Source organism: Lolium perenne, chromosome 2 (genome assembly GCF_019359855.2).
Source record: "Lolium perenne isolate Kyuss_39 chromosome 2, Kyuss_2.0, whole genome shotgun sequence".
Classification (NCBI taxonomy): Eukaryota; Viridiplantae; Streptophyta; class Magnoliopsida; order Poales; family Poaceae; genus Lolium; species Lolium perenne.
The window spans coordinates 41,846,402-41,869,549 of NC_067245.2; the positions used below are offsets into that span (position 1 = coordinate 41,846,402).

At 45.0% G+C, this 23,148-nt stretch overlaps 3 protein-coding genes across 4 annotated transcripts; 2 read left to right on the forward strand and 1 right to left on the reverse strand.

Annotated features, from left to right (window-relative positions):
* Positions 1 to 4,604: 4,604 nt before the first annotated feature.
* LOC127331913 (uncharacterized) lies at positions 4,605 to 8,252 on the reverse strand. The gene is made up of 9 exons (XM_051358145.2): positions 8,049 to 8,252; positions 7,682 to 7,952; positions 7,363 to 7,574; positions 7,112 to 7,195; positions 6,678 to 6,881; positions 6,411 to 6,494; positions 6,070 to 6,196; positions 5,686 to 5,994; positions 4,605 to 5,415 (listed from the first exon to the last, which is right to left on the reverse strand). Exons 1-9 carry the CDS (start codon positions 8,165 to 8,167, stop codon positions 4,708 to 4,710), a joined length of 2,118 nt encoding a protein of 705 aa, XP_051214105.1. The 5' UTR covers positions 8,168 to 8,252; the 3' UTR covers positions 4,605 to 4,707.
* Positions 8,253 to 11,380: 3,128 nt separating this feature from the next.
* On the forward strand, positions 11,381 to 13,506 carry LOC127331914 (IAA-amino acid hydrolase ILR1-like 3). The gene is made up of 2 exons (XM_051358146.2): positions 11,381 to 11,768; positions 12,444 to 13,506. The coding sequence occupies exons 1-2, from the start codon at positions 11,496 to 11,498 to the stop codon at positions 13,404 to 13,406; spliced, it is 1,236 nt and encodes a 411-aa protein (XP_051214106.1). The 5' UTR covers positions 11,381 to 11,495; the 3' UTR covers positions 13,407 to 13,506.
* Positions 13,507 to 17,025: 3,519 nt separating this feature from the next.
* LOC127331916 (uncharacterized) lies at positions 17,026 to 20,351 on the forward strand. 2 transcript variants are annotated; one of them, XM_051358149.2, is made up of 6 exons: positions 17,026 to 17,223; positions 18,179 to 18,232; positions 18,307 to 18,346; positions 19,469 to 19,509; positions 19,929 to 19,988; positions 20,072 to 20,351. In XM_051358149.2, exons 1-6 carry the CDS (start codon positions 17,158 to 17,160, stop codon positions 20,129 to 20,131), a joined length of 321 nt encoding a protein of 106 aa, XP_051214109.1. In that variant the 5' UTR covers positions 17,026 to 17,157; the 3' UTR covers positions 20,132 to 20,351. The 2 variants fall into 2 exon arrangements, with proteins under 2 accessions (XP_051214109.1, XP_051214110.1); XM_051358150.2 differs by lacking the exon at positions 17,026 to 17,223 and adding an exon at positions 17,350 to 18,104.
* The last annotated feature ends 2,797 nt before the right edge of the window (positions 20,352 to 23,148 follow it).

The following is a 23,148-nucleotide window of genomic DNA, read 5'->3' on the forward strand; positions in this document are numbered from 1 at the left end:
CGGAGTGTGAGTACCTTTTACCTTTCCTCCCCGGCAACGGCGCCAGAAAATAAGCTTGATGTCTACTTCCCCCTCCTTTTCCTGTAGACAGTGTTGGGCCTCCAAGAGCAGAGGTTTGTAGAACAGCAGCAAGTTTTCCCTTAAGTGGATCACCCAAGGTTTATCGAACTCAGGGAGGAAGAGGTCAAAGATATCCCTCTCATGCAACCCTGCAACCACAAAGCAAGAAGTCTCTTGTGTCCCCAACACACCTAATAGGTGCACTAGTTCGGCGAAGAGATAGTGAAATACAGGTGGTATGAATATATATAAGCAGTAGCAACGGTGCCAGAAAATAACTTGCTGGCGTGTAGTTGATGGTGGTAGTATTGCAGCAGTAGTAACGCAGTGAAACAGTAAACAAGCAGTAGTAACGCAGCAGTATTTAGGAACAAGGCCTAGGGATTAGACTTTCACTAGTGGACACTCTCAACATTGATCACATAACAGAATAGATAAATGCATACTCTACACTCTTGTTGGATGATGAACACATTGCGTAGGATTACACGAACCCTCAATGCCGGAGTTAACAAGCTCCACAATTCAATGTTCATATTTAAGTAACCTTAGAGTGCATGAAAGATCAATTCGACTAAACCAAGTACTAACATAGCATGCACACTGTCACCTTCATGCATATGTAGGAAGAATAGATCACATCAATACTGTCATAGCAATAGTTAACTTCGCAATCTACAAGAGATCATGATCATAGCATAAACCAAGTACTAACACGGATGCACACACTGTCACCATTACACCGTGCAGGAGGAATAAAACTACTTTAATAACATTGCTAGAGTAGCACATAGATAAATTGTGATACAAAACACATTGCAATCATAAAGAGATATAAATAAGCACTTCACTATGCCATTCATAACAGTGAATAAGTATTCTGTGAAATATAGCCTAAGAGACCCACACGGTGCACACACTGTCACCTTTACACACGTGGGACAAGGAGTCTCCGGAGATCACATAAGTAAAATTCACTTGACTAGCATAACGACATCTAGATTACAAGCATCATCATATGAATCTCAATCATGTAAGGCAGCTCATGAGATTATTGTATTGAAGTACATAGGAGAGAGATGAACCACATAGCTACCGGTACAGCCCCGAGCCTCGATGGAGAACTACTCCCTCCTCATGGGAGCAGCAGCGGTGATGAAGATGGCGGTGGTGATGATGGAGAAACCTTCCGGGGGCACTTCCCCGTTCCGGCAGCGTGCCGGAACAGAGACTCCTGTCCCCCAGATCTTGGCTTCGCGATGGCGGCGGCTCTGGAAGGTTTCTGTGGGTTTCGTCGAACGCCTCAGGGTTTTCGCGACGGAGGCTTTAAATAGGCGAAGAGGCGGCGCAGGAGGGTCGAAGGGGTGCCCACACCATAGGGTGGCGCGGGCCCCCCTGGCCGCACCGGCCTATGGTCTGGGGGCCCAGTGCCCCCTCTCTGGCGGCTCTCGGGTGTTCTGGATGCTTCCGGGCAAAATAGGAACATGGGCGTTGATTTCGTCCGATTCCGAGAATATTTCGTTACTAGGATTTCTGAAACCAAAAACAACAGAAAACAGGAACTGGCACTTCGGCATCTTGTTAATAGGTTAGTTCCAGAAAATGCACGAATATGACATAAAGTGTGCATAAAACATGTAGATAACATCAATAATGTGGCATGGAACATAAGAAATTATCGATACGTCGGAGACGTATCACACGACCTTGGGTTTCCGAAGATCCCCAAATCCACGTGTCACCACTGCTAGATCGTCAACTGTAAGGGTACATTGCCCCTATGTGTGGTTTTGGTAATTAATGACAACCCCTATGGACTAATGTTTTCATTGAGTTTATATGAAGGAATATTCCATAGGTACTACTTGCTCTCCATGTGTTGGATTCAAGTATGGATGCCATGAAGATAAAGGTATATCTTGTATATTGGCATCAAGATCATCGGTATGAAGATATATATTTGTGATATGATCAATAAGAAGAAATGAAGATGGAGTTCTTATGTGAGACTCAATATTAGCCATGCTCTATCTTATGTGAGTATGTGAAGATACAAGGTTGAGTTGGGCAAGTTCAAGATGAGCATCTTGAGTGGATCACATGCTTGAAGCTTGCCGTCCATTTGGTGATAGTGGACATGTGAAGATGTGCATCAATGAAGCTTTCCCATCATTGTGTATGGGGGAGCATTTGTGAGTATACACGAAGCGACAATGATCAAGTGATGGGATGCGCAAGGCAAAGGTATGACCTTGATAGGTTTTCCTTTTACCGGTCTCGAGGTGGTTGATGGGAGACCGGATTATAGGATAGATAGCCGCACTATTAAGAGGGGCTTTCGGTTGGGTAACTTGATCGCATCGTCTTAGGGAGCTCAATTCCTTGCATACTTTGCATATCCCTATTGCTTCTTGGTGTTTCTCTGTGTGAGGTTCTTGAGCTTGTTGCTAGCTTTACAACAAGCCCAAGTTCATCGAAAACGGAATCCGCATGCATCTTCTATTGCGTTTTCGAGTTTGGACGTCTTTACCGTTTCCTGACGGTGGGAGACTCCCTCTCTAAAATCATCTAAAAATGTTATGTGAGGAGTCTCCATATTTCCAGTTTTTGTTGGGGTTCTATTCGTCGTTATCTTTCCAACAAAATTGGTTTCATGTCAATCGGAGTTCGGGAGCATTAGTTATTAAAGAAATAGGAAATATGAGAAAAGAATAAAAAGAAAAAGGGAAAAAGGGGTGGGAGCCGGCCGGTCGACCGGCCCAGCAACCGGCCCACCCGGTCCGCGACCGGGTCCGGCGCTGGTGCCATCCGGGCCGCCTCCCGGGGCCTTTTGGCCCAAGTCCGGTCGCAGGCCCGGTCCGTGACCGGCCTGCCGCCGCTGCCCCGGTCCGACCGGCTTCCCAAGCTGGGCCGCCTCACCGCCGCGCGGCCCACCCATGACTGCAACCCCCGCGTCGCCCAGCTTCCTGCCGCCCGCGCGGCTGCTGCTCAGCCCGGTTGCTGGGCCGGTCCGACCGGGCTGCCGACCGGCTGTCCGGCTGCTGCTCGGTCGGCCGGCCTGGTGACCGGCTGCGTTTTCCTGCCCAATTTGCTGCCCGTTTTCTGTCTTTTTCCCCCAACAGTTATTTTTCCACTTGGGCTATAAATACCTTTCTTCCACCTTGAGCCCAAGTAGTTCTTCCTATTCTCTCACCTCCATTGTTGCTATTTGAAGAACTTGCTCTCCCCCTTGATTCCTCCAACCATTCTTGCTCATATTTGAGGATTTGAGAGAGGAGATCTAGATCTACACTTCCACCAAACCGTTTCTTCTCTAAGTGAGGGAACCTCTTGGGATCTAGATCTTGGAGTCTTTGGTTGACTTTCCCCCTTGTTCTTCCTCTCCAATCTCATCCTAGCATTCGTTGCTTTGGTGGGATTTGAGTGTGAAGGACTTGAACACCTCCGGTGTTCTTGCTTTGCATCATTGCATAGTGTTGAGCTCTCCACCACGATTTGTTCGAGTGAGAGACCGTGAGCTTGTTACTCTTGGAGGGTGACCTCCTAGTTGGCTTGGTGATTGGTGCTCCGGTGATCTCTTCAAGAAGATTGTGAAGAGGCCCGGGCTTCTCCTTCGTGGAGCTTGTGAAGTGGTTGTGGAGCTTGCCATCTCCGGAGCGGAGGAAAAGCTAACCATAAGGAAAGGGCCATTATCCTTCGTGGGTGTGGTTCGGAGAATAGGGTGAGCCTTCGTGGCGCGGGGAATCCTTCGTGGGACCTCCACTCCTCCAAACGTGACGTACCTTGTTGCAAAGCAAGGGAACACGAGAATACATCCTCGTCTCCGCGTGCCTCGGTTATTTCTATACCCGAGCTCTCTTTCCTTGTGATAGCCATCGTGCTTGAAGTACATATATCTTGCTATCACTTGTGCTACATATATCTTGTGCCTATATTGCTTAGCTCTAGTTGCTATTGTTACACTTAGTTGAGCTTAGCATATTTAGGGTTTGTGCTTGTAAACTAAACGATAGTTTAATTCCGCATTCATACAAGACAAATCCGCAAGAGTTTGTAATTGCCTATTCACCCCCCCCCCCCCCTCTAGGCGACATCTCGATCTTTCATCAACGCCAGAGATCTCCACAACCACCCCGACGCAAAGGTGCCACCATGGTCGCTGCACATGGGAAAACCACCGCCGCTACCCTAGCAGTTCGTGTGGATGCCCTAGACACACACCATCCCAGCACCCGCTGCGAAGACCGTCGGCGGCAGCGGCGGCGAAGGGTGCCGGTGAGGGAGGAGTCTCTGGCCGCGCTAGAGTTGCGCCCCCGGTGTCGACCTGGGGTGTGACACGGGAGGCCTTTTCTATATACAATAGAAATGGCGACACTCTCCTCAATAGTAATCACACCTCACAAAGCAGAAATTGCACTTCTATATAGTGTATGATCAAAACACTGGAAGATCGTCAAAAAAAAAAAAAAACAGGAAGATATCAAAGAACACTAAGTATGTATCATTAAAAAATTATTAATCATAGTTTTTATTTTGTCCGAGAATATTCAGATAATTTGTAAAAGAAAAAAAATACAAGTATATGTTCCAAGACACACTTAGGAAAGGAAACTAAAACACCATGTACAAGTATAAGGCACTTGGATTTTATCGTCCGAATAGGCCTCCTGGTCTCCCCTGGCTTTCGGACGCACCCCGTTTCATGGACGATATTTGAGTCCAAACTTCAGTTGCGAGGTCTGGACGCTCATTCTCTTCCGGGTGGCTGCATCTGAGGCCCAATACCAGCATCTTCACAGCATCTTCGGTTGGCCAGTTATCTAACTTATCATCCACAATCTTTTTATTTCTAAGCACTTCCCTCTGCCACCCTATATCCTTCTCCTGGAACTGATTAAGATCTCCCATCTTAAGTACCTCCTTTCTCACCAAATCCTTTTCTGCTTGCCCTGTAACTATCTGCAGCAACACAATACCAAAAGCCGATATGTCCGACTGAATTGAGGGAACTATGTTGTTGTTGTTGTTGGTGGTGGTGGTGGTGGTGTGTTGCGTTGAATAGGACATTCCGAAAACACTGAGCTTGCATACGTTGTCTGCATCGAAAGAGATGTTTTGTGCTTCAAGATCGCCGTGAATGACCGGACTAGGCTTCATGTTATGGAGGAACAAAAGAGTGGAGCATATGCTAGCAGATATTCTAATTCTTTCTTCCCATGAAGTTTGCCTCTTGTTAACAAGCCGATCTTGAAGTGTGCCGTCAGGTAAATGTTCACAGATGAGTGCGTATTTCTTTTCATATTCTCCTATATAACTGACCAAGTTTGGATGCCTGATATTTGTGAGGGTATCAACCTGAAATTTCAGAGTTTTTGTCATAAATGAGAATGTAAGTGTACTTTGCTGATAAGTGATAATACATTTTCTCGGAAAGGGGAAGGACATCGGCCTCTGCATCGATTGATGCATATAGCCTTTTGTTGCATTATTATGGTTCCGTCATATTCTAGAATGAACTTATTATTCGTGCAAGATGTAAGGGCATATGCATACATATAATTCACCCTCCTAAACTGAACTTATGCTAGCTAAACTAAAATGCAGTTTGGAGTATAGTGTGTTTACCTTTTGATTGAAATCTTGCTGCCTTTGGTAGCTTTTGTTATTGAGAATTTCAATGGCTACTTCCTTGTGGTCAAGTTCCGAATTATACACGGCGCCACATCTGGTCTTCCCAGTAGACTCCTTGCTTGCCCTGTTCACTGCCATCTCAAGCTGCCAAGAATCATACTTTTTCATGCCAAGTGACCTGCTAGATTGATCCTCGCTCCATCGGCGGTAATATTCATAAACTTCCGCCATAGTTTTCGACCTAATGAGTTCTTCTTTCTTTCTGTTGAGTTCGTCATATGATATTTGTAGCTCTTTCCAAGACTGCAACATAGGTAAATATTTGAGTTCATGCAGGATACACATATTGGATATTCATGTTCTAATTATATTTGATACCTCAACTGAACTTTTAAGGTTTGACTCTGCTTCTCCTAGCTGTTTCCTCATGCTGATAAGTTCTTGGTCCTTCTTTTGAAGCGACACCGGAGTGCGTTGATGCTCCAGTGCAAGCTCAGTTTTCAACCTTTTCACCAGTCATAATAAAATAAATTAATCTGAGATGTACCGTCATAGTTAGAATTTGCTCTACCCCATCTAACAATTAGCTATGAGCTTTTATGGTTGTAAAAGCATTACGATGTTAGTCAATTTTCTTTATCATAGATGTACTACATGACTACCATTTCTGGTGAAAAAAAATCCGATGATTCATTTTGAGAATAGATTGCGATACTAACCTGTGGACCGCATCTTTCTCTGTTTTAAGCTCTGTTCTTAACGCCTGCACCGCATCTCTCTCCTCTTTAAGCTGACCTGATAACCTGAAGTTTTGTTTACCATTACGATAAGCTGACAGCTTTATTGATCAGAAGAAAAACGACACTTCCGGTCGTAAATATATCTGATTTTTTGTTTTGTTTTTTGCTAGGAAATTAATAAAATCCAAAGTTTAAAGGCGTGCATTATGAGAAAGGGGAAGAACGAAGGAACATTTCAGTGCCGACCTGTCGACGGCATCTTTTAGCTTTTTAAGCTCTGTCTTATGCTCTGCTTTCAACGCCCACCCGACTTCCGTCTCCTTTATAAGTAGTAGTCCTTTTAACCGTAACACCTCAGCTCCCTTGGTTTGAAGCTCCCCTCGCATGCTTTTGATGGCCGCTCTCTCTTTTTCAAGTTGGAGTTGCTCCAGTGTAAGCTGAGTCTTCAACCTTTTCACCAGTCATAATAGAATAGATTAATCTGAGATGTACTGTCATAGTTAGAATGTGCTCTACCCCATCTAACAACTAGCTATGAGCTTTTATGGTTGTAAAACTGGATAAGAGCATTATGATATGAGTCAATTTTCTTTATCATAGTTGTACTACATGAGTACCACTAGTTGTGATAAATAAATATGGTACTGTATTTCATTTTGAGAAAACAATGCAATTCTAACCTGTGGGCTGCATCTTTCTGTGTTCTAAGCTCTGTTTTGAACGCCCGCACAGCATCTCTCTCCTCCGTAAGCTGGCCTGATAATCTGAAATTTTGTTTACTAAGCTGTCAGCTTTATTAACCAGAAGAAATATACAACTCCCCGTGGTAAGTAGATCTGAAGTTTCTTTTTGCGTGAAAAAAATCGATCCAAAGTTTAAAAGGGGTGCATTTTGAGAAAGGGAAAGAATTCAGGAACATTGCAGTTCTGACCTGTGGTTGGCATCTTTCAGCGTTTTAAGCTCTGTTATATGATCTGCTTTACATCCCGCCTCCTTTTTAAGCAGCAGTCCTTTTAATCTTACCACCTCATCTCTCTCCCTGCCAAGCTCTCCTCGTAAGTTTGCAGCGGACTTCTTTTCCTTTTCAAGCTGGAGTTTCAGCCCTGTGACGGCCGTGTTGCTCGTGTTGCTGCCTTGCGGATTCTATAAGAAAGAGAGAACGCACAGCAGTTTGAGTGTGTATATATATATATAGACACACACACACGAAAAATATTTCTGAAAAGAGCTGGGTTGCAGATTGATTTTACCTGATAGCCTGATTGGAAGTTTGGCCCTGAAATGGTGTAACTCCTCGCCATCGCGATCGGGTCAGGGAGCATCGAGGCCAATGACTTCGCCGTCTTCTCCACGTTCGAGTACAAGGATGACACTGCTGAGTTCCCGTGGGTTCCTGAGATTGGCGGCGCCCCTGATGAGCACATCGTTTTCTGATCTGTCGAGTAGAGCGGTGGCCCTGATGTGTTCCCATGAGTTGCTGAGTGCGACGCCCCTGATGAGGTCAGATGAGCTCCTGAGAGACTGCAGCATAATGGATAATAAGGCATTGTTCAGTACAGACTTCGAGGCGGAAACGGAGAGGGAGACAGAGCTGAAGGACATGCATGACGAGCAAACCTTGAGGTCGGGTGAGCGGTGTCAGTTTGTTGAAGCTTGGTCTTGCTCGTCTTCGACGTGAACGCCGAAGACGACGCCGGTTGGTGAGACCATGCAGATTCCTTACCTTTTCCCGCCATCGTAGAGTAGCAAGCTAGGGGCGAGAGCGAGGCCCAACTTCGTTTCTTTACTGCAGTCTGCAGAATGGTGATGGCACTTACGAAGGAAGAGTGCTGTGTGATTGGTGATGGGTGCCGAAGGAACATCGCCGATGGACGGATTTATGGTCGCGCCCGCTTGACCAGAGGGAAGGATCGTCGTCAACTCGTCATATTCTATTGTTTCAGTAGGTGAACTGTGGTAGGGCACTAGCAGGAGCACACCGTGTGGACCGTGGACGACGACTGATTGAGATTGATAGCCTCGATTCAAATTAAACAACGGTTTGCCATAGGTTGGGGAAGAGACAGGGATGCACCTGCCTCGATGCCTTTTGTACCCACCCACACCGCCGTAACAAACTTCATCCTTCGAACACTTTTTTTTAGCAACCGACAGGAGCACTGCCGCACTGCCTTTTCATTAAATAAGGGAGAAAAATCGACCACTGTACAGGAGAGGGCATATTTAGATTAAGGTGGAAATATGCCCCAGAAAACCACGCAAAGAAAAAGAAGAAAAGGAAGAAAGTCAGTCAGGTTCGGCCGGGATGGCCGGCCCGAAGCCGTTGATGGCACGATCCCTCCGGAGGACGTCTTCCTTCGCGATATCCGCAACCTCAAGATAGGTAAGTCGGCGCCTAGTGAAGATGCATCTGTTTCGTTTCTTCCAAGCATTCCATAGGACATATAGGAACCGGCCGCTGATGCGTTTCTGTTCCTTTGTAGCCTTTCCGGAGAACAAGGCATCCCACCACTCGGAGATAGTTTGGTGGACGTGGCGATTGTCAGGGCTATCATCGTTGTCCCAGGTCTTCATCCGGTTCCAAATGGCCATAGTGAAGGGGCAATCTTTGCAGAGGTGGTTGGCCGTCTCGGGCGCTTGTAGACATAAAGGACATAGAGGTTCATGTGGCCAGCCCCTACACTTTGTCGCTGGCCATGGCGGCTTCCTCTCACAAGTTGTGCTATTTTAGGAGCATTACCGTGTGCAGGCTGCCGCGGTTACTACAACTTGTTTTTCCGACGAAGGAACGTATTAATATCCAGAGGCACCAAGTACACTAAGCATCTACAACAACGTAATACCCTAGAGGTAGCACGAATGCACACGTGTAAAAAAAGAAAAAACTAAGAGAAAAAAACCGCTACGGTATTTTAGTTCTAACAGCAACAATACATCCACTACCAAAGAAAACACATGAACTCTAGGCTCTCAAAAAGTACGCTTCCAATAAGGGAACATAGCACAAGCATTGTTATCGCCTGATCAAAGATTTTAGGTTTTCACTCTAAAGATAGTCTGTACTCTTAAAACAATGCCTTTAACAAGGTCATTGCAAGACAAAATCAATTAAGGTCAGACCTTTTTTTCCCCCCCCCCCCCCCCCGGAAAGGTAAGACTCTGAAATTCACTTGTGTTGTCGCTCCCACTTGCATCCCACTTGCATACTGCTGCTACGAAACTCAGAACACCAAACAAGTCCCTCAACAACGCAAAGACTCGAACCTCCATTGCTAGTCCTCCAATCTAGCCTTCATGATATTCTCCGTCTCAGACTTCCAAGGAACAAAATGTTACCTGATGGCAACAAAGAACGGAGCTTCGAGCCGCTCCCTACAGAACCAAACAGTCGGAATAAAAGCATGCACGGGTGCGCACGACCAAATGCCACATGATCCACCAAAACTCTACGCATAGGTTGCACCGTTACATTTGCCGGCGGAGCCTTCCGAAACTCACCACTCCGGCCAGATCAAGAAGGACCGGCCTCAGGAAGGTCCCCATCTTTGCACAAGAGGAACCTTAGGCCAGCCACCTTTATTAGGAAGATCGGTAGGCCCCCATGCCGCCGCCCGCCGGTCAACCTCATCGGTAGAAGATGAGACCGCCACCGACCACAGACCCATCGACGAGTCGTCCGCCGCCTCCAACACCGAATAAGGCCACCACCATGAGCTACCGGGCGGGAGGGACGCAGATGACCCATCGGCAACCACCAAGCACGACCGCGCCGCTGCATCCGCAACCGTCCGGGTGACCCCCGCCAGCCGCATTGCCAAGCCATCACCCAGCTGCCGCAGCCCTCGCCAAGGCAGCTTGGCGCGACGCGCCGCCCCAGATCCCGCCCTGGACCCCACGACGCCGGCCCCCGACCAGCCCCCGCTACCGGCCGGTGGTCACCTCTGGCGGCGGCATGGAGGCAGTGATGTTAGGGTATCCTCCCGAGCCGCCTGACCCGAAGGGGGTGGGGAGGACGCGGGGATGGTTGGGCCTCATAATAACTTATACACTGTCCATGTCGGCAACTATCTCGTGTCGTACCACTGCACTAAAACACATCATCTAGATGCATGCATAGTTTGATAAAGTTGGGACATACTTTTGTGGACATAGAAAGTATAACAAATTATTATCAACAATGCTACACTTACGAAAGAGAGCTTAGGAAAAGTGGAACCAATTCATTGGAAGGAAGTTTTGGTTCGGTTGCAGAGAAGAATTCGACGACAAATCCTTGATTAACACCTAATCCCGTTACAAAATTTCGTAATATGTATTCCAGTAAACTTAGCATTTGTTTTCCCGTTGATCTTGAACTAAGTTAGAGTAAGAACAATAGTATAGCCAATAGCTGGATGTAGTGGTTTGTCATGTCATCTATAGACAACTTATAGCCATCATATACAATACTGAACTTTAATAATGTACTATTTTATCGAAATATGGTCCATTTTTCACTCTCATAAAGTAATTAGAAGCACGTGCTAGAGTTGGCTCTTGCATAAGCGCACTTACTTTCTATTCTCACTCCTCAAACTGAGAAAAGATATAACATTATATCTTTATAGCCAGTTAATTGTACCTTATTGTACTTGCTCTTAGAAAAGTATCGATCTCACCTTATCAGTCCATATTTCTAGAAAAAGTATCTCGTGTTTTTCATTTCCATTTCCAAAGAACATACTCCCTCCGTCCATAAATAGATGCCAAAAATTTATTTAAATTCGAATGTATCTGTACACTAAATCGTGACTAGATATATTTAAATTTAGATAAATTTTTGACATCTATTTATGATACTTCACATTTCGAACAGGCATGGAGGTAGGAGTTTCGTAGCACCAAGCCCATGTCGCGACGATCGAAGAGACAAGCACGTTACTGGTAGGCCCCAAAATACTGCCGCCCTCCATCAACAGTTTCAGCTCGACGCATCGATCCATCCGTCTCCTTCCACACTTCCACATCTCCTCCTCGCTCGCATAGCCAGGCCAGGATCCAGGGAGCTAGCTCACCCGTCCAGCGATGGCGGAGCTGGGGAGGGAGCTCCTGGAGGAGGCGCGGGCGCCGGAGTTGGCAGCGTGGGTGCGGGGCCTGCGGCGGCTGATCCACCAGCACCCGGAGCTGGCCTTCCAGGAGCACCGCACGTCCGCGCTCATCCGCGCCGAGCTCGACGCCCTCGGCGTCCCCTACGCCTGGCCCGTCGCGCGCACCGGCGTCGTCGCCACCATCGTCGGCGGTGCCGGCCCTGGCCCCGTGTTCGCGCTCCGGGCCGACATGGACGCGCTGCCCATCCAGGTCTGTCACTGATAATATATGCAGACAGTCCTTACTTTTACTGTGCTCTTCGCTGTTAGTAATTGCTCATGCAGAAGGAGAGGCTCCTAATAAAATTCGAAACATATACTAGTGTTTACTCCACTTAGACTTGAGATATCACTGATTAAGTAGGTTGGCGGGAACCATTAGGCAAGCAGTCATCGAGATCGAGTTCATAGAAATTACACATCTCGCAACTGCTCAGGCGAACGTCTGACATGACAACTTCGGATGCAATGTGCCTGTTCTTTCTTCTTGCCGCTATAGGTTCAGGAAAGGAGGATTAAGAAGGAAGTTGAGTGTAGGGATCTCGGATCCATCATGCATACATTGTGGTTGTTCCGTATACAGTCTCGCAACCGCACCGTGCCGAACTGCCGATACGGAAATCGACGGGCGACGGCGACGGCGTACAATACCAACAGAACAGATTTAGTAATTTGATGACGACTGACAACGCAAACTGATTCTGGTCAAGATATGCAATGGATATCGACTGCCAATAGAAATGCTGCACGTGATTAGTAGATCACTTGTTTGCGAATAGCAAGGCCATGTAAATCAGTATGGAATTGATAGATTCCGTAGTAGAATCAGTCTCTTAATCGGTGTGGTAGGATTCCCTGACAAATCAATTCCCACTGGCCTGTGCAGGAGATGGTAGAATGGGAATTCAAGAGCAAAGAAGACGGCAAGATGCACGCGTGCGGGCACGACGCGCACGTGGCCATGCTCCTGGGCGCCGCCAAGCTGCTGCAGTCGCGCAAGGACGGCCTCGCGGGCACGGTGAAGCTGGTGTTCCAGCCGGCGGAGGAGGGCCACGCCGGCGGGTACCACGTGCTGCGGGAGGGGGTCCTGGACGACGTGGACGCCATCTTCGCCATGCACGTCGACACCCACCTCCCCGCCGGCGCCGTCGGGTCCAGACCCGGGCCCTTCCTCGCCGGCGCGGCGCGCTTCACGGCCACCGTCACGGGCAAAGGCGGGCACGGCGCCACGCCGCACGCCGCCGTGGACCCCGTCGTCGCCGCGTCATCCGCCGTGCTCAGCCTCCAGCAGCTCGTCGCCCGCGAGACGGACCCGCTGCAGGGCGCGGTGGTGTCGGTGACCTTCATCAGAGGAGGCGAGGCGGCGTTCAACGTCATCCCGGAGTCGGTCACGCTGGGCGGCACCCTGCGGAGCATGACCACGGAGGGGCTGTCGTACCTGATGCGGAGGATCAGGGAGGTGGTCGAGGGGCAGGCGGCCGTGGGGCGCTGCGCGGCCACCGTGGACTTCATGGAGGAGGAGCTCCGGCCGTACCCGGCCACGGTGAACGACCAAGGGGTGTACGCGCACGTCAAGGCGGTGGCGGAGGGCATGCTGGGCCCGGCGAACGTGAGGTTGTCTGCGCAGATCATGGCCGCGGAGGACTTCGGGTTCTACGCCGAGAAGATCCCGGCGGCGTTCTTCGGTGTGGGCGTCCGTGGCGCCGGCGAGGAGATGCATCACGTGCACACGCCGCACCTGGTGATCGACGAGGACGCGCTCCCCGTCGGAGCGGCCCTGCACGCCGCCGTGGCCATCGAGTTCTTGAACAAGCACGCGTCCCCAGTGCAGGCGTTGAGCATCGACTAGCTACGCACGTACCTTGCTCCTGCCTCTGTTTTCTGCAGACTGCTGGGATAAAAGATGTGTTTGGACGGGAAACCTCCCTTTATTCGAAATGCATATTTACGTACATTTTTTAAAGTAAAAAATTTGAAACACAAATTAAATCGATATGTACATATTTGCTTACTACGCACCTACAAAGGCATGTCATAAAAATCGACTTATCCTGTGACATGTGAAAAAAGATAGAATTCAATGCTAAAAATAACGGAAATACATTTGTACACCCAAGCATGGGCGTGGGTGTTACTGGAGCCATTGGATGCTTCGAGATTCGGACAAAGATGCTAGGTGAGAGAAGTTATTTTTCTCCTTTTCCTTCTTTTCTGTAAAAATGATGGGTCCTTAAACAGTAGCAGAAAGCCACCAGACACGGATTTGACTCCACCATCCCGCTGCTGTGTCTCCCCTCTCACCCGACACGGCCGGCAGCAGCCGCTCCTCCCGATTCCATTCTCGTCCACCATCGTCTCTCAACCGGAGCAACACCATGTCGCAGTCCACCCTGCGCAGCAGCACCGGCGATGGTGCCGGATTCAGGGGGCGGCGGGTGCGGCTCCGCCGCAGGATTGGGGCAGCGGGGGCGGATGGCTGGTGCGGCTCCACCGGAGGATGCGGCGGCGGGTGCGGCAGCGTCGACGGTTGCAGTAGCAGAGGACACGACAACGTCGACGATTGCGGCCATCGATGCAGCACCGAAGGTGGTTGCGGCGGCGATAGCTGCGACGACGACGCATCGGCCCATCGATGCAAAGGTGGTGGTTGCAGCGGAGGATACGGCGGCGCTGGCGCCGGACCATGGAGTAAAAAGTACAGCACCGAAGAAGAGGATTCAGAGCATTTTCAGAGTAAAAAATGCACAGTTGGTGGTTGCATATTTGTTCTCAGATCGGTCCTGGGGATTCAGGTTATGAAGCAGCCGACGAAGTGAGTGTTGGATAATGACGGCCACAGCGACGGTGAGCAGCAAGAACTTGATGACAGGGGTGGAAATGATCATATTCGGTTGTTTGTTCCTCTTGAGGTTAGTTCAGCTGCCCATCGACACCATAACTGTAATCACCTGCGAGGAGCGTATCTGATCTGAACAAAAAATATATCTCAGGTTGGTCCTGGCAACGTAGGCGCAGAGGAGCATGTGGCGGAGAGCATGGGCGCCGGCGGCGGCGAGCTAGCAGCCGGTGTGGTTCAGCTCGAGGACGACGACTCTTCGTCTGATGCAGGGTACCAAGGCATAGATGAGGGAGACGACGAGGTGTTAGCCACCGTCGACGACGGCGTCCGCAACCTCTTGCAACGATGGGTCTGTGCTCGTCTAGTTTGATTCAGCTTTGGGCGTCCCGGAGCAAAGAAGCTCGTAAGTTAGCAGTAGGTAGTCAGTTAGCAGCTATGGTTGCACTCCAGACTACCATGTAGCCAGGGCATTCTGTGACTGCAGCTGTCATTTGGTAGTAGCAGCGAAGTGGCTAAGATGTGAAATTGGAGAGCTAACGAGCAAATAGAAAATAGAAGTATCCATTGTAAGCACATACAACATTTTCAGCAGCATGGCATTCCTCTAGTTAGTTCAGTTGCTATGTACTACCATATAACACGTTGCTCAGCACAAAAGATTTGCTGTAACATAGTGCAAAGTGCACACCACATGATTGAGAAATCTCATGTCTCAATCGACAAAATAGCTAAGTTGTGGCATTGCAGAGCTGAACTGGAAATGCGACAGAACAGGTCAACAAGCACGCGTCCCCAGTGCAGGCGCTGAGCATCGACTAGCTACGCACGTACCCTGCTCTTGCCTCTGTTTTCTGCAGAGATAAAAGATGTGTTTGTACAGGAAACCTCCCTTTATTTGAAATGCATGTTTACGTTCATTTTTAAATGTAAAAAATTTGAAACAAAAAAACGATATGTACATATTCGCGCCTACAAAGGTGTGTCATAAAAATCGACATATGCTGTGACATGTGAAAAAAGATAGAGTTCGATACTAAAATAAAGCTTTCTACAAGATAAATTTACCATTAAAATTATTAATTTTTGCGAAACTTGACGAAACATATATTGTGGAGATGCAGAACATTTTTCGTTAAATTTTCGGAATACTTGTATTTTTTTGTCAAGGTGGAATATGCATTCGAAGGACAAATTGAATTTTCGTATAGATTTAATGTAAACATACATTAATAATGAATGTTAGTCGAGATGATATAAATATTTGATTGGCTAATGAAATAGATTTGTCCGTGGCGTGTGAAAAAAAGGATAAAATTCGGTCCTAAAAATAAAGCTTTCCACGGGATAAATTTCTCTTTTCTACATACACCATAAAAATTATTGTTTTTTCGTGCAACTTGATGAAGGAACATATATTGTGGAGATGTATATGTAAGTTTTTTTTGTCAATTTTTTGAATACTTGTAAATGTGTTTTTTGTAAAGGTATACACCTCAAAGCCCAATTAAATTTTCATATAGCTTTAGTGTAAACATGCATTAATAACGAATGTTAGTGGAGATGATATGGATATTTGACTGGCTACTGAAGTACTCCCTCCGCTCCATGAAACATGTCGGCTAAATTCGGGTATTTAAACAACTTTTTTTTGCGAATTCGTATTTAAACAATATTTAGTAACTAGATGCTCTAATTTAAAAAACTTTTGACATATTTCATAGATGATGTGAATGGCTTGCATGTATAGATAGACTAACATTAATTGCAGTTAGTGGAGTTTTGCTTTATACTAAAAAGCGGAAATTCAATTCGGCTCCAAGGTATATATACTTCCTCTACCAAAAAAAAAAAATTTTTGAAGTGTTGAAATTTTGTGATTAAATTTTATACATGTACATCTTCATAATATATGTACGTTTGTCACATTTCGCAAAAAAACCAATAATTTTTGTGATCTATGGAAAAATGCTTTTGGCTCCCGAGCTCCAACGCTCTCGCCATTTAAAAAAAATGAAAAGACATTAAATAATTTTGGGAATTTTCAATGATACATCCAAAATCTTAACCCCAAAGTTATTTTTATTTTTTGCTAGACAAAAATAATAAAATCGGTTATGTTTTTAAGATATGAAAATAACTACTCAGATATACACTTTTATCATTTTTGTGTATCTTAGAATATAAAATATTTATAGTTCATATTTTACACTTTGGTGGAATACATCATTGACTATATAATGATTTATTTTCAGAATTTTTTGAAACTCAAAAAATGTTTTTTTATTTTTAAAAAAAGGAATAACTTGTGTCCATGTGCACCAGGTGGTCTATTAAAAAGGAGAGAAACAATTCTTATGAAATGCCTTATTTTTAAAACCGAATTTTGTCTTCTTTCACATGGGATTCAACAATTTGTTTTTTCATCAAACAACTTTATGAGCGTGTAGCATGCGAAAATGTACATACCAACATTTTGTTTAAAAATAAAGAAAGCTAGTGTCAAAACATCACTCCCGGATGTATATATACTAAGCTATAGTGGGCCTAAATTTGGGTTCAGCGATCGGCCCGAATATGAAAGCCCAAAGCCATTTTGGGCCCATGATTAGGAGCACAAGTGTAGCGTGGTCGTCTCGGTTGGACTCGTCGTCTCCCTTGAGTTCGAGACCAAATCGCACCGGCGTCGGAGAACCTACCTAGTCGGCTAAGGCGTAGGCGGGGCCCAACTCCGGCGAGGGGCGGCGGCGGCGTGCTCGTCGCCATGGACGAGCAGGAGTTCCGGAGCATGCTCGATCTCTTCCCCGTCGTCCGATCCCGCGACTACTGCGTAATCCATCTACTCCACCCCCCTCTTATCCTCTCCTGTTTCCTAGGGCATGGGGGAAATTGGTGTGTTCGCGGCGCTGTACGTGGCGGCCCTTGCCAGTTCTGAATCGAAAACTAGAGAAATCGCGATTTTAATGGGCGACTTGGTGCCGATGGCCGTGGATTCGACTTTTGCGTAGGCTGGTGTACTTGGGAATATGGCCTGGATTTGGATAATCTTAGCGTTGGTTCTGGCGACCCGTTAGATGGGGCAAAGTTTCTGATCTTGGATGTGATCGTTGTTGTCTTGTAGCAACCCATGGAGCTCACAAGATGTCAAATCTTACTTCAGCGAGGCAGCAGCAACAGATCCATGAGTATTTCAGATTGATATTGCTCTAAGTAAAGAAAATAAATGAAGAAGATATCCATCCATATGTCCCGTTGAAGAGCTTAAACTAAAATAGAATATGAATAGAGTCATTTGGGATTGCAGTAAAAGTGACTGGTCTATTGTCTACGCGTTGACGCTTCTAAATTTTCCTGGTTTGATCAATAATTCCTAGTTCTAGCCCCTGAAAGCATGTGATACATGTGATTGTGTCTCTAGTGCCATTTACCTAAATACGCCAATTTTAGCATCTTAAGTCGGCTGCTATTAGTTGTACAATGTTGATAAGGTTGCGCGGCTCTCCTAAATAGTATGTTGCTGATGTTAGGTGAGTTTTAGGGCTGTGGCTGAGACACGGTTAATTGGGGTCTGCTCATGTTTATAAATAGAAAGTGTATAAATAGAGAAGTGGGTCAAGCGGCAATAATGATTGCAGTACTTAGTATTTTGATATGCAATCCTAGACATTCATGGTCAATGCTTCATCGCAAAAGTAACCAAAGGAAATAATGGTAAGTACTTCTCTTCTTCTTTCATGAAGACCTTGTGGACGCATCCTGATGCAAACTTTTCTTGCCAAATGTAGAAGGCTGAATTGGAATCATCAAGCAAAGGCACTGCACAGCAAGCACAAGCTCAGGTATTTTTGATGTGATCAGCTGTGTGCTGACTGATTATGCTCAAAACTATCGCTGACGGAGCCATTGCTTGCAGGAGACAAAAGGAGCGAACAAGGAGTCATCCGCTGCGGAAGGTATATCAGCAATATTCTGTCACCATGCCATTATTGTTAATATAGCGACCATTATCATCATAACATCCTTGAAGCACCCCTGTTCATGTGAGCCATTCGTGGCCCACATCCATATTCCCTAATTAGCCTTAGATCTCTCCCGTCAAGCAGTTATTATCGACCACATATTCCTTGGCATTTAGCCTGTGCCCTGTTGTTGTTGACTAGTCATGTTTCGTCACAATCCTTCCTCACATTGATTCTACCTTCATGAGATTCTGTTCATTTTAAGGATCAGTTACTTTCAACCTACATCAATTTCTTTTATTTTATTTTAAGCGGGTGGTTTGGAACTTTGGACCACATTTTCACTCCATAGGCCACCTGGTGTTGGGTATGCGGGATTCAAACCTGATTGCTGACTGCCGTATGCAGGAACCAGATAACCGAGCAACAGCTTGGTCCTATCAATTGTTCTTCAACCCAAGTCGTCTTAATTACTTGTTATGAATTGCGTCCTCGAAGAATTCAATGTTACACTCAAACTTTCAAATTTGAAGAATTGAATTCCATTTTTGATAAAATCAAAAGGGTAATCAGTTAAGGCACAAACTTGCACTTTCCCAAACTACCAGATAAACTATGTTACAAACAGTCCTTTATGTTCCTACAACACAAATTAAAACTGCTCAAACAGACTTTGCACATTTGAATAGGGAAGCCAGGACACCAGAGAAATCAGTAGATGGATTTCCCACTAAGTCAGATAGGAAAGTATGCATGATATTTAGATGTACTGTATCTGATATGAAAGTGAATGAATGGTTGGCAGCCAGATTTAGTGCGGTCCTAGAGACAAACAAGACATTGAGGAAGTGTGAGATGGTATTGAGATACTTATTTTTCTGTGAAGAGAAATAAATGCTTCTCTATTCTCTAGTGCGGTGGCTCAACAAAAAAAAAATCACTGTATCCCTGTAGGTCATTAGATACATCCCATCTGGTTCACATGAACGGTTGATAGAGGGAAATGCTATGTTGCTATTGTAGTACTAACAGCAGACTAACAGAATAGACTCAGTTGTCTGCTAACATGCCATAAGCCCATAACAGTTAATGATGAATCTGTTGCACGTTTGACAGATGTCTTCCTGAGAAAATTGAAGATGGCTGCTGCAAAAAAGGTATTCTTTATTTTGCTTTTACTGTATCAGGTAGCTAGCGACTCAGTAAAAAGCTGAAATATTTGAAAAGCATTATTTAGTATTTTGTGTCATTTGTCTTCATTAATAGTTTGTTCGGAATGAATGAGATATTTTTTGCATTGATGCAAATAGAGTAATATGTTATTATCTGACTTGGGAGTCCATAGAAGATAATCTGGTAAAATGATTGTGATTGGTTAAAGTGCTTGTCCTTGGTTGGAAATTTAGTTTACCTTTTCAAGTCTGCGATAGCTTTAAAGCAGCAATATTTAATATAAATACAATTATTGTTTTGAGGCACCAGATGGAATGAATATCCAGATAAGGGGTTATAATTGATTATCTCGGTTACTCTGTTGCATAATTTCTGATTCCACTGTTATCATTCCTTGTCTCAGGTTGGAGCAACAAAGGCAGAATTGTTCTGCAAGACATTTGAAGAAGCCCACAACAAACTTGTACTGACCAATCTTTTCCAGGAACCTACTTGTAATCTATATTCTTTTTCCTGTAGATCTTACAGGATTGTCTACTTGTCCAGGTTTACAAAGAACTGAATCTGGATGCGGCTCAAAGATTCCTGAATGTCTACAAGAACTGATGATGAACTGTTACGCATGCTGCTGAGCATTCCACAAGTGCCAATCGACCTGCTTTTATCATTGGAAACTGCTGGTGATGTTAGGATTTCTGATTTGCTTTTCTGTTTCTCATCTTGTGTGAAGGTGATGGAGAAATCCATTGTTGATTAGCTGCCTTTCTCTGATGTACTGTCTTGTCTCGACACATACAATGGAAATCAAATGAAATCTTTCCTGCAATCACAGTTTGATATGTTTCCTCTGCTTTTCAAAAGATATGCAAAGTATACAAGCATCTGTTTTTAAAGTCGTTCATATGAACCATAGTATTCATTTATTTGCAAAATGTTGGGGCATTCGTCTTGATCTTTCCTAAAAGGATTTCTCTGCGATGCTTGTTTTTTCTGTTGGTAGTTTTCATCGTATACCGAGGTAGGAGTGGTGTTGATTAGGGGCTTGTACATTTTAGTTTCGTTTTGATGTTCGGTACCACGGAGGTTCCTCCCTAGAATCTGAAAGGTTACGGATTACCCAAGCACCTCAAAATATTTAAACTGGAGTAGGATATATATAGAATACTTAAGGAAGAGAAAAATCAGAACGAATCTTCTCACAACGGTTTACACAAATCAGGAACTAGAGGTGGGCAAAAACGGTTTGACCGGTTTAGCCGGTTTCAGCTAGTACCCCCTTGCTGAAATATGAATATTAAGGAAGCTGTATTTCACAATAGCAGCTTCGAGAAGCTGGGGCGAGCCTCCTGCAGTCATTTGAGTGTGGTTTAGTGTCGCCACGAACGATTATCCCGTCTGATGGGTCTACATTCATATGCTGTTGGGTACTCTTCATTTCCTCGCCATTCTTGTAAACCATCACTTGTAATCCATATAGTTCCGAACTAGTTTGTGAAGGAAAATGATATAGCTTCCCATTAGCAAGTTTGCAATCCTTCACTATTTTCCCACCCCTATCAGAATATCTCTAGCAGATCTCAAGTAAAAGGCCAATACCGAAAAACGTTTTCGGTATTAAGCTTTTCCGTGCACCAACCAGATACTAGATATCCAACCATCACGGCTCTATATACCCATACCCATTCCTTTGCCCCACACTCTTGCCGCCTCCGTTGAGCAATTGCAAGTAGATCCGGCAAGCCAATGGATGGATCCTGTAGCTCCAACCCATCCAGTCGCCACTGCTAACCTTTGTGTTAGACTTATATACAGGCTGAAGGGGTGTGTTGGGGAGACACCTCTTCCCCAACAGACACCTCCTGGGAGGCATCCCTCCCATACACAATTGATCACATATTTTATTTCCTAACACTCCCCCTTGATCAATTTGTCGTCTGTATATTGCAATCCAAAGACTCCTCCTAAAAAACCCTGTGGGAAAAATTGAGGAGAAATATTATAACGATATGCCACCGCAAACTCCTTTAAAACCCAGTGGGAAAAATTAAGGAGAAACCATGTGTCATACGTCCGCACTTGTATTTATATTGTCTCGTTAAAAACCTTATATGAGAAACCTTAGGGAAAACTCATAAAGGGAAAAAAGAGTACAATATCAGTGATTGGAAGATCATCAATGAGTTATAACTAGGGATTTACTCCCCCTCAACATTGCAAACCTAAAGGTTGTCTCATACCAATTCCACAAACTTAATTATGAAATACAACTGTTGGAAGAGATACTGTGAATATCATAATATTTTGTTTGCAAATTATCCCCTTACATTTCTGTAATTTATGAGGATAAATATAACTCATAAGCAATACAAGTGACATTATCTTGGTAGATAATGATAGGTGATTCGAATGAATCTCCACATGAACTCACATGTGGCAAATCATTCTGTGAATTCATACACATCTTGTGATGCTTCATATGATTTCTGCAGAATGATCACCGGAAGGACCCATTTAGAGTCTATTCTGAAGGCTTCCTTCTGAATACTCTTCCAGTAAATCCAGTCTTTGATATGGCACTGTTGGGATCAAATAATTAGCCACTATCATATATCACACATTGGTCCCATCTTGATTTTCATACTAGAATTAATCAAGAGTTTTGTGCATTGGATATATCTTAGAATAATCCATACACAAACTTTATACCTTTTGGGGGATTGCACTCTCAATAAATTGCCAACAAACATAATGTCAGGCCTGACGTATTTTGCAAGATATCTCAGTGCTTCGATGGTAGATATGGAACTTCAGCTCCATCTATCACTTGACCATCTTCCCACCTTTCCAAGGATTGGTATCCCATATTAGGTATAATATGACCATATGTGTCTCTGATATTATATATCCGTATTGAACTTATTCAATATTTTGGGATATATGAAGACTGATATATATTTATTCCTGGGGGAACAAGCTCAAGTTAAAACTTAAGCATGATTTGGTTTGACCCAAATCTCCGTCTTAAAATAATGTGTGTATCTCAAATGTCTCGCATGAAGACATTGATGATAAGATCATCAACACCACTTAGGTGACGTAAAATCCAATTAAGAATTTATCCATGAGTACACATCAATAATCATTGATATTAGAGTTATCTTCATCATGGAAGAACTCACACAGTCGGTTGTACCACAAAATTATCTCCGACTACTTCAATTCATAGAATGACTCCAGAAGTTTTCCACACACATGTTGCGATTTTCCTTTGGATTCAGAATATTAAGTCCTTCAATGACTTCAATCTATAAATCCAAATTGAGTGACCTGTGGGAGTATGCAGACACTACTACATACATCAACCACATGGATCTGTACTGCCAATGACATTTAGTATCGAAACATAATTCCACTCATACCAAGATGGTATGCCACATCATGACTGATGTCGGGTTTCTGCGAAAAACCCTTGTGCTACAAAAGCCTCGCTTTATCACCACCTCATTCTCTCTTCCCTTATGGGAAATACTTATGAGGAGAAGGTTTTACTATCGTAAATACCTCTCTCTGATGAGCGAGCTCTATTCTTCCTCAATTGCTTCCTTTCATTTGAACCAATATAA

Bases quoted from the DNA above. Each gene is read 5' to 3' on its own strand.
- LOC127331916 (XM_051358149.2), top strand. From the start codon at position 17,158: ATGGACGAGCAGGAGTTCCGGAGCATGCTCGATCTCTTCCCCGTCGTC. The intron at 17,224-18,178 runs GTAATCCATCTA...TGCCAAATGTAG, and splicing joins TCCGATCCCGCGACTACTGC to AAGGCTGAATTGGAATCATC. The intron at 18,347-19,468 runs GTATATCAGCAA...CACGTTTGACAG, and splicing joins GGAGTCATCCGCTGCGGAAG to ATGTCTTCCTGAGAAAATTG.
- LOC127331913 (XM_051358145.2), bottom strand. From the start codon at position 8,167: ATGGCGGGAAAAGGTAAGGAATCTGCATGGTCTCACCAACCGGCGTCG. The intron at 7,575-7,681 runs GTAAAATCAATC...TCTTTCTTATAG, and splicing joins ACTTCCAATCAGGCTATCAG to AATCCGCAAGGCAGCAACAC. The intron at 5,416-5,685 runs GTAAACACACTA...CTGAAATTTCAG, and splicing joins AGCAAGATTTCAATCAAAAG to GTTGATACCCTCACAAATAT.
- LOC127331914 (XM_051358146.2), top strand. From the start codon at position 11,496: ATGGCGGAGCTGGGGAGGGAGCTCCTGGAGGAGGCGCGGGCGCCGGAG. The intron at 11,769-12,443 runs GTCTGTCACTGA...TGGCCTGTGCAG, and splicing joins TGGACGCGCTGCCCATCCAG to GAGATGGTAGAATGGGAATT.